General features: G+C 47.8%; 1 protein-coding gene across 3 annotated transcripts; it reads right to left on the bottom strand.

Annotated features, from left to right (window-relative positions):
* Nucleotides 1-779: 779 nt before the first annotated feature.
* Nucleotides 780-9,489, bottom strand: DUOXA1 (dual oxidase maturation factor 1). 3 transcript variants are annotated; one of them, XM_045449877.1, is made up of 8 exons: nt 9,278-9,489; nt 8,871-8,949; nt 3,692-3,868; nt 3,307-3,364; nt 2,838-2,972; nt 2,418-2,631; nt 1,957-2,174; nt 780-1,260 (listed from the first exon to the last, which is right to left on the bottom strand). In XM_045449877.1, exons 3-8 carry the CDS (start codon nt 3,836-3,838, stop codon nt 1,004-1,006), a joined length of 1,029 nt encoding a protein of 342 aa, XP_045305833.1. In that variant the 5' UTR covers nt 3,839-3,868; nt 8,871-8,949; nt 9,278-9,489; the 3' UTR covers nt 780-1,003. The 3 variants fall into 3 exon arrangements, with proteins under 3 accessions (XP_045305833.1, XP_045305835.1, XP_045305834.1); XM_045449879.1 differs by lacking the exon at nt 8,871-8,949; XM_045449878.1 differs by lacking the exons at nt 8,871-8,949; nt 9,278-9,489 and having other exon boundaries at nt 3,692-7,309.
* Nucleotides 9,490-9,709: the final 220 nt, after the last annotated feature.

The raw sequence follows: 9,709 nt of genomic DNA, 5'->3' as shown, positions 1-9,709 counted from the left end.
TTTTTTTTAATTGTTTCCATTACATTTCATGGCTTTCCCAGACTTAGGGAATATGAGCCCTCAGCGGACTACCTGGGCTGGAAGCAGCCAAGTCCATTCTCTCTGCCTTGCCACGAGGCTCTGGGAGAGAGGCGCCCTCTAGTGAGCCCAAAGGGGAACTCACCAGAACCAGTATCTTCCTGAACTGCCCCAGGTGGATGGTCGGTAGCAGTGACCAGGCAGGTCACTATCCCATTGGCCCAGTGGGTTTCCCCTTCACTGGCCCAGGTGAGTGGACCTGGAGGGAATGGCATTTTTGAGGTAATTTACTAACTCCAGTTTATTCACTACGAGGTGGTATCTGAGGGCTAACTAAAGTAGATGTCGGCAAGGCATAAAAATAAATCCTGGGATTATTTTTTAGGTCCTTGGCAAGACCTACAATCTTATTTGGCAGATTTGAGAAGTGAAGCTTAAAGATAATGTAGCACATGTGGTTGATATCCTGGGACAAGAAGTTTGGTTTCTTCTCTGGCCCAGGACTTTCATTGTACCAAGAGATCACACAAGTTGGGGAAGTAAAAGAAGAACAAAAGGGACCCAGAAAAAGGGAAACAAGAGGGATAAGAGGGACCATACAGGTATCACACTATAACCTCCCCAACACACACACACACACACACACACACACACACACACTATGTAGATGAAGCTGAGTTTCAATAAATGGCACCTCAAAGAGCCAAGGCATCAAGGGAAGGCAGGGTTGCTGTGCATAAACAGGCAGCACTTGCTTGGTCTTACCATGGAGACAGGGTTTATGGGTGGCTCCAATTTCTGTTTAGCATATTAGGGCTTTTTGTTTTGTTTTTTAAAAGGAAAAGCCTCTTTTTCCTTCTCCACCTATAGATTGGAGCTGGGGGGCTGAAGCAACCCAACCTGCAGTCATTTCTGGTGGTTTATGAGGCTCCAATGAGATCTGGACCCAGACCGGAAGTCCGGGTGGCCACCAGGGAGAAGAGCCTTATAGGGTACAGTCAGGCTCTCTGGGATGCTCCTCCTTACAGCATGCCTCAGAGGAAGCCTCTGACAGGGGAATGTCCTGGGGCTCGGGACTCTCGGCTGTGGACCGGTAGCGAGGGCTCAGGAGTCCCCCTTCTTCAGGATTCCATTCCAGTGCAGGATCCTCTCCTGAACTCTGGGTGAAGAAAGCCTTCAGCCTTTGGGGATGCATCCTGTGGGCCACTGCCATGGCCAGGCCCAGCAGCACACAAAGCAGTCCTGGGGATGAGACAATAGGTGTCCTGCCTTGGTGATAGTAATACCCTCCCAAGGAACTCTTGCAAGAGCATCAGAACAACTCTCAGACAATGCTGGCATCCCTGTTTCAGAGCAACTGGGATTCAGAGAAGTGACTAGCTTAGGGTCATATGGCTGGTGTGGCTCTATTTTTCTGAGCTTTGACTCTAAGTCCAGTGCTCTTTGAATTACATGTCAGAAGAAAGAGAGAGAGAACTCTGAAAATAGAGAACCCTGGGGGAAGGGCAGGGCACAGAGGAAAAGGCATGAGAAGGGGCATGAGAGAACAGGAGAGGAGAAAGACCTGTAAGACAATTTAAAGCCATGTGAAGCAGGAAAGAGAAGGGTTCTAGGAATGGGGGACATAGAGAAGAGTGTTTGGGGGAAGCGGGCATGGACAGAAGATTGGAAGATTTGGGAAAGAGTTGGGTGAAGGGAGAGTTAGGAGATGAGGAACATGACAGAGACTGAAGACACAGGGAGTAGGCATCTATGGGGATGGGTAGTGGAACTGAGGAGAAAAAGCCCCGATGAGTGATGTAAGAGGGATGGGGTTTTAAAGGGAGGAAAGGCATCTTGGCCCCCAGAGGCAGACCCTCAACCCCCACCAATATTGTGGTCCCTGGCCCTCCCTCCCTGGCCCTAAGCCCTGTGTCTGTCTTCAGGGCTGGACTTCACCTGTGGTCAATGTGATCCAGAAGGCAGGCCCGTGGTGAGTGTGCAGCGTAGCAGTGCCCAGGCGCAGGGGACAGGGTGGTGTGAGTGATGTGGCCGTGGAGAAGAAGAGCAGTCCCAACAGCTGGAAGATGCCTGTGGCTAGCAGCATGTGGCCACCATAGACCAGCACGGGCATGGACAGCATCACATTGGCCAGCAGCCAGCAGAGGAATGCCACCCTGGAGAAACAAGGACCTAGTGAAGGTTGGCCTAGACACTTCTATTTGGAAGGGCCCACATGGAGGCTCAGGCACCCAAGAATATCCCAGAGATGCGAGACACAGTTTTCTGCCTATAGGTTTCCCAACCAAGCACTGTGGGGCTGGTGCCAGCCTGTCCCACTAGGAATTTCCACACAAGTGGAGGAAAGATGGATAGAAACACCATCCCTGGGTCTAGGCTGGCCTCTATCCCACACTCACCAGAGCGTGGCTGAGGTGTAGTGTCCTGCCAGGCGGTACTGGCCATGCAGTCCACATGGGCTGTTCGGGGTGAACTTCTCAGCCAGGTAGAGCACAGGGTCCGGCAGCCCCTTCTCCAGTGCCTTTGCATATTCCTCAGCATAGTTTTCACCCAGGCGCCATGTGAACTCCTCATTGTAACTGATGGTCTCATTCAACTGCTGCACTGGGATCCCTGGGGGAATGGGGCAGGTGTGCTCAGGAGGAATTCAAGCCTGGGTAGGGGCTCATCACATTGGGCAGGTGTACAGAAGCTGTTATTGATCTCTGGAAATTTCCCTTCCTACCATCCCTCCATCCTGTAGAACTTTAGACCACACCAGATTAGATTCCAAAGACACAGCAGAATCTTCTCCCTCACAGGTAAGAACCATCACTGACCTGTAAGTGTAATGTTGACTCCTCCCAGCCCAACCTGCAGCCCAACGTCAGCACTGATCCATTTGGAACTGAAGGCTTTGTATGATGTGTTGGTGCTGACCTGGCCCACGAACCACTCAGAACTGAAATTCACAGCTGGAGTTGGAGAGTTGGACATACAGGAACTCAGGAAAATCTGGGCATTACTGGGTTAGAGTCAGAAGGAGAGCTCCAAGGGGTCTAGGTCTCTTTTGTGCATAATTGTTTATCTATTAACTAGCTCAGGGTCTAGCTCATGGTTAGCTTGACAATAATATGTTTGCCCAAGATGAATAAAGGGGTCAGAATCCAAGACTTCCTTGATCACACTCTGCTTATGCCCCTCCCACCCCCCCGGAGTCAGAAGTTGCTGTAAGGCAACAAGGAGAGGGGAGGTTGGCTGTGAGGCAAACTAGATGGCACAGAGGCAGTTGCCCAGAATTATACTCACCTAGGATCACGGCCCCGATGAATAAGCTGGTGACCACCCGCAGCAGCCAGAACACCCTCTGAGTCACAGGGTGGGTGGGTTTAGGAAGGAACACCCTCCTTCCAAATCCACCCTTCCTCTTTCCAGACTTGGGTGTGTGGGGCAGGGGTTCTAAAACTGAGGTCATTTGGTCAATTGAGATCAAAGTGTCTGCCACGTAATAGGTTCTCAACAAATTATGTGTTGAATCAATGAGTAGGGAGCTCCCTCCTGGGGTGTGGGTGACACTTTTTCAGGACTGGAGTCTCTTTCCTGAGTCTGGTTGTAGTCAGAGAGTCTGGCCCCCTCACCTTGAGGCCAAGGTCTCTCTGGGGCTGGGGTCTCCAGGGCTGGGTTTGTTTCTCACCATCTTGCCCCGAATGCCAGGTAGGATGATGATGAAGGTGACCAGTGCAGTCAGAAAGATGGCAATGATGACGGCCAAGGTGGTGTCCATTGGGAAGATTGGCTTGAGGCCAGTATAGAAGGGGAATGTGTGTCCAAAAGCAGCCATTTTGATGGGGCTGTGACAGGGAGGCGTATGCTGTAGGACAATAGATGTTTATGTCTATGAGCCAGGTACTATTCTTGGTGCTGAAGATACAGCTAAGAATAAACCAGACCAGTTCCCTCATCTCTGGAGCTCACCAGATTCTACTGCTACTGTCTTTCCATTGCTCCTCTGCCATCCATCTCCCTGTGTTTTGGCTGTGAGGGTCTGAGGGTCTTGGCAATCCATCTCTGTTGCCCCATGCTCCTTTCCTAACCCTTAGGTCCCCTAAATCAGTGCCACAACCACCCTCGAGGCTTCTCTGCTTCCGCTGGGACTGTCTTAAGAAATATAATTCTCTTTTATCTCTCTCAGGCCTCCAGCCTAATCAGACAGATCACAGGATATAAAAAGAACTATATTTACTATATAGCTATCAAGCAAATGCATAAGGGTGAAAGTTGGTACAGATTACAAAAAGATTGGCTTTCCTTCTCAGTCTCCAAAGGAACAAAGGCCAGACAGCTTTGCTAAATATATAATCCAATGATATCATCAGAGGGCTGATTCCCGGTCCTGGCACTGCCCACACTGGTCTGTCTAGCTTTCTCAAGCACCCTGACTCCTCCTCTGGAAACTCTAAAATAATTGAAATCAACTTAGCTCACCTTATTTTACAATCAATGATCCCACCTCTGCTCATTTCCCTGTGTGCGATCTGTACTGGGGCCTTGGTTTTCCCAGGAGGCTCCATTATTTATAGTCTGGCTAGGTAGTGTCTTATTAAGTGATATAGTGAAAGAATAAGTTTGAAGTTAAGCAGCTCTGTGTTTGAATTCTGTATCTGCCTCTTGCAAGTTACTTGACCCCTATAGATACTTGGTTTTATTAAAAGTAAGGATGACAGTGTTTACCTCACAGGGTCATTGTGAGTGTGAGACAAGATTGCATGTGTAAAGTGCTAAGAATAATACCTGAAACAGAGTGACATGAATAGATAGAAGCTACAAGATTGGGAAAGAGAGGACATCTGACTACTCCATTTATCTCCTTATCCAATCCTTGTTGGAGAGAACCCTGGGCTGGAACCAGTTCTTCACTTATTTTAAAACATTAGGCAGGCAAATGACAACCTCATTGATCCTTGGTTTCCTCATCTGCAATTGGATATGATGATCTCCATGTCCCCTCTAGTTCTAAATTCTGTGATTCTTCTATAATACCTTGTGGCTCCCAGCCTTTCACTCTCTTTCTAGGCTGGCCACCTCCTATGCTATCTCTGGGGGCAGGTAGCATAGTGTCAGGCAAAAAGACAGAGAGACAGTTTTAATCCTGTCTTTTGGACAAGTCACATAAGCTCTGAGCCTCAGTTTTCCCATGAAGTTTTGCTTTTTTCTTAACTCTTCAATTCTTCCATTGCAGGGGAATGGGTATCTCCTTTTCTCCTGAGCTCTCACTCCAATCCTTGCCTGCCTTCACAACCACCTTTCCCTAGTCATCCCCCATTCTCTACACAACTTGTCAGCTTCTCTTTCTCTGCTGGCTCCTTCTCTCAAAGATATGCTTAAATTTCTCCCATCTTAAGAACACAAAGAGAAGGGACCCTCTCCCTTGAACTTCTCAGTCCCCTCCAGCTACTGTCTTATCTCACTCTCCCCCTTTCATAGCCAGGCTTTTGGGAAGAATAGTCTATGCTGGTGTCTCCACTGCTTTATTTTCTCAACCCATTGCAATCTGGCTTCTCTCCATTCCCATCTTCTCCATTAGGTTATCACATGCTAAATCCAAAGGGAAGTTTCCACATCTCATCTTTCTTAACCTCTCTGTGGTATTTGGCATTGTAGACTGTTTCCCCTTTCTTCAAACGTGTCCTCCTTGAATCTCCATGACAGCATGTTCTCCTGGGTCTCCTGCCTTTGGCCATGACTTTTGTGGCTCCTTTGCTAGTCCTTCCTCTCTCTGAAATGTTTCTGCTTCCCAGGATTCTGCCTTGGCTCTTTTCTTCTAGTACTCTTCATGATTCCGTAGGCAAACTCATCTATTCCCATGGCCGATGCTTCTCAAATCTATGTCTCCAGACAGACCTCTTACCTGAGCCAATTGTCCCATTGACATTTTCACTTGGCTTCCCCATGGATGCCTCAGATTTAACAGGTCCCAAACTGAATTCACTGTCTCTGCTCTGCTTTTTATTCTGTTTTCTTTGTCTCTTTGGTGACATCACCACTGTTATTAATAAAATAAGCCGGAAAGATGGACCATCTTATCTCCTAAACATTTCTTGAAACCATCCATGAATTTCCTTCCCTACTGCCCTAGTTCAGTCTCATTCTATCTTGCCTGGTGCCAGAACATTGTTTTCTAACAAGGAAATATAAACATTTTATTTCTTTGCTCTAGGTAAAACCTAATCTCACAATCACATACAAAATCCTTTATGATCGGATCTCATCTACCATTGCACCTCCATCTGTGGCCCAGCCTAACCTCTAGCAATACTGAATTATTGGCCTCTCCCTGAATCTGACATACTCTTTTAACTCTTCTTGCCTTTGTATATGCTATTTCCTCTGCCTGGAATGCTCTTACTCCTTAGCAAACTCCTTTTCACCCTTCAAGTCTCAGCTCATGTTACCTCCTCTGTGAAATTTTCTTTGACACCATTGGGCCAGTGTAGATGTTCCTACCTCTAATGTTCTGATTGCATTTTGAATATACCTCCACGATCACAATAATCACATTGGATTGTAATTGTTTGAACATCAGTCTCCCTATTAGCTTCTAATCTCCATCTTTGCATCCCCTGCATGTAGCATATACTAATCAGCTTGTGGGTTGAATGAATGAATATATGTGAATGAGTGACTTCCTCTCTGTAGGTGGCATCCTCTATTTCACACACAAGAGGGAGCTATGCTCCCTCTGTGCCCTATAGAGTATTCTATTCTCATTCAATGTTAATTGAGTGTCACCAATATAGGCCTAAGGATTGGGCAGGAAGGGATTTGACCAACCCTGTCAATCTGTAGTGCTTTCACAAAATTTTCAGAAAGCCTCTTCTAGTAGTTGGAGTCCAAAGCATGAATGTTCACGTTTAATTGAATCTGAAACATATGTTTCAACTCTAGCTAAAGCTAAGTAACTATGAATTGTGAATATGTGATAGTGATATTTATTTTACTTATTGGTCTAAGAATTTATTCTTTATGACACCTAGACTAAAGCCATTACAATTGTGATGGAAGGCTTTATGTTTTTAAAAAGGCTGTAAAATGTAGAATATCTTGGTTAGTAAGGTGGGAAGATAAAGCAAGTTTGCTAATACTATGAATACATGTTATATGCTGAAATTTCAAAAACAAATAACTGCAATATAAGCAAATAATAATAGTATAATGTACTTTGGTTAGCGTTACATATCAGCATTATTCCTGCATATATTTTAGTGGGAGTTTATAAAATACTTTACAAGAATGGCTCACCTCCATTAACGTGGTGCTTCAAAGAAACACTAACAAAAGTCTCTCTGTATCTTAAGTACAGAAGGACAATGTTAACTTATTTCCAATTCACCAAAATATTTATCAAAGATGACTAAAGCAAAAAGACAGTAAATAAAATTCTTTTTGTTTAATTTAAGGAATTAGGTTTTCCTTAATCTCCATTGCCTAATCTAAAGCTAATTTTGGATGACCCTGATCCTAAATTGGTTTTAATAATTAAGCTAACAAGCCTCCTGCATGAAGTGGTGGGACTAAATGAAAAGTCCCTATACCCAGCAATCCTGCTTTTCCTACAAAGCTTATAATTTTCCTCTGGAACATCTTCCTCCTTGGCAAGCCAAGGAGGGTCTGACAGTAGAATTTCTTCCAATCTGAGAAAAATCTCTTTTTCAGTCTTCACTCCCTTTCCCCTAGCTCACCACCATGACTCGTATATATACACAATGTACCTTAATACAAATAAGTGCAAGATACAGTCAGACATACACCTACAATTTCATGTAAACAGAAATACAGACACAAGAAGAAAGTACTGCTCAGTAACATAGAGAACTAGGTACACAAACCCTCAATCAGAGGCCCCTGTGACAAAACAGGTGCTTTCTCAATGGGGTGGGCCAATCCCCACACTCTGGGGTCCTCCTTTCTCACCCAGCCTAGAGAAGTGAGGGACACTTTTTCCCCCTTTCTGAACTCCCTTAAATTACTGAAGCATTTCTAATGCTCAGTTGTATTTCAGACGTTACCCAATCTTTACCAATCCCAGGTTGAAGCGGGGTTCCTGTGTGTGTTATAAAAGGGGTGGATAAGAAATAAAGTTACAAATCTTTAAGAAAATCCAGCCTGATACAGCTGGTCTTCAGCATTCAAAGTTCTTACGTACTTCCTTAGTACTCTGTGGCCTCTATTACAGTCTCCCTCTCCCCACATCCCACATTTTCTGGAACTCGGAAATACTATCATTCTCCAGGAAGGAATGGGTGACATGGCTGGAGTTGCCAAGAGTGCTGACTGGTGATACACAGCTACTAGAATGTGATTATTTTGTTTCTTTGGTTGGGGTTGATCCCATTAAAGTTGACAGCTCTGGCTGGTGAGAACTGTCAGAAACTCCTGTCCCAGCCTCTTCTCTTCAGGAAGGTGTGTGGGCATGCGTATGTTGTTGCACTAAGGAAAGAATTAAGTGGAGAAACAGAAGATCTGAGAAGTGGGTTGAGAGCTGAAGTAAGTAAGGAGCCCAGGGACGCTGAATCATGCAAATAAACTATCCAGGCTCCAGGCAGGCCGAGATAAGGATTCCATGTCTGTAAACCTTGTGGCATATATGGTCTTCCGAGGTTTTTCTTTTCTCCTCTTAACTTCTTACCAAGCTTTCTCTTTGAGTAACTCCCACTTGATCTGAACTCGCGGGGGGAGGGGGGCACTGGAAGTGCGCCCCTAGGGGCCTGGATGGGGGCAGCACTCCAAGGCCCCCTTCAAAACCCATCCCGACCACACCGACCCCAGCAGCCTCATCATCCCCGCCATTCACACCCGGACCACTGTCTTCCTACCTTCGCCCCTTCCACACAGTGCGTGCGTGGCAGCCCGCGCCGCTCGCTTCCTCCCTGTGGAACCTCACAAGCAGCGCTCCTGGGGGCGGGAACGAGGTCCAGACGTTCTATCACCGAATGCGCTCCCTTTCTTTTGGCGGGGCTCGCTTCCAACCTTCCTCTTCTCCTAATTCACTTAAGGACCAGGCTATGACCGGACAAACCGGGTTTGGGGTGCTTCCCCGCCCGCCACTCCAAGTCGCTCTCGACCTTCTCAGACCGCACCCGAGGATCAGAGGCGCTGCCCCCCGCCCTCGGTCTGGGACAGAGGAGGGACCGTGCACAAGAGCCGTCCCCTGCGCAGCCACCCCTCCGGCCTTCCTCCTCCTGCCCCCTGCCCAGAACTCCCGGGCAGCTCCGGCACAAACCTAGAGATGCAGTCTGGAGACCGGTGGGGCGCGGGCGAGGCTGGAGGGCTTGAGACCCCGAGAGCTCACGAGGAACCCCAGGGGATGGTTGCCACAGACACTCTCAGGGTCTTAGGACGAATGCCTTGCTCGGACGCCTGGCCTGCTCTGCGGGCGTTCACCGATCCTCTTGGTCTTGGAGCCCAGATCCGACGATATGGAGAGTTTCGGGGAGCGCCTCCCCTGCCCCCCCCCCAAGGTCTTCTCCCCACCCCCCAGCCCCAGCAGACTTGCCCCTTTCTCTGTCCCCGTAGCCGCACTAGCCGAGCCGTCGCCACGGACGGGACAGCTCCCCCACCTGAGCCCCGCGAGCCCGCGCCGTCTCACCTGGCGCTTCGGGCCTCTCGGAGCACCTCTGCCGGTCGCGGGCGCGCCGGCTGGCCTCCCGCCCCA

This window comes from Leopardus geoffroyi, chromosome B3 (assembly GCF_018350155.1).
Source record: "Leopardus geoffroyi isolate Oge1 chromosome B3, O.geoffroyi_Oge1_pat1.0, whole genome shotgun sequence".
NCBI lineage: Eukaryota > Metazoa > Chordata > Mammalia > Carnivora > Felidae > Leopardus > Leopardus geoffroyi.
This window is presented reverse-complemented; position numbering and strand designations above follow the sequence as displayed.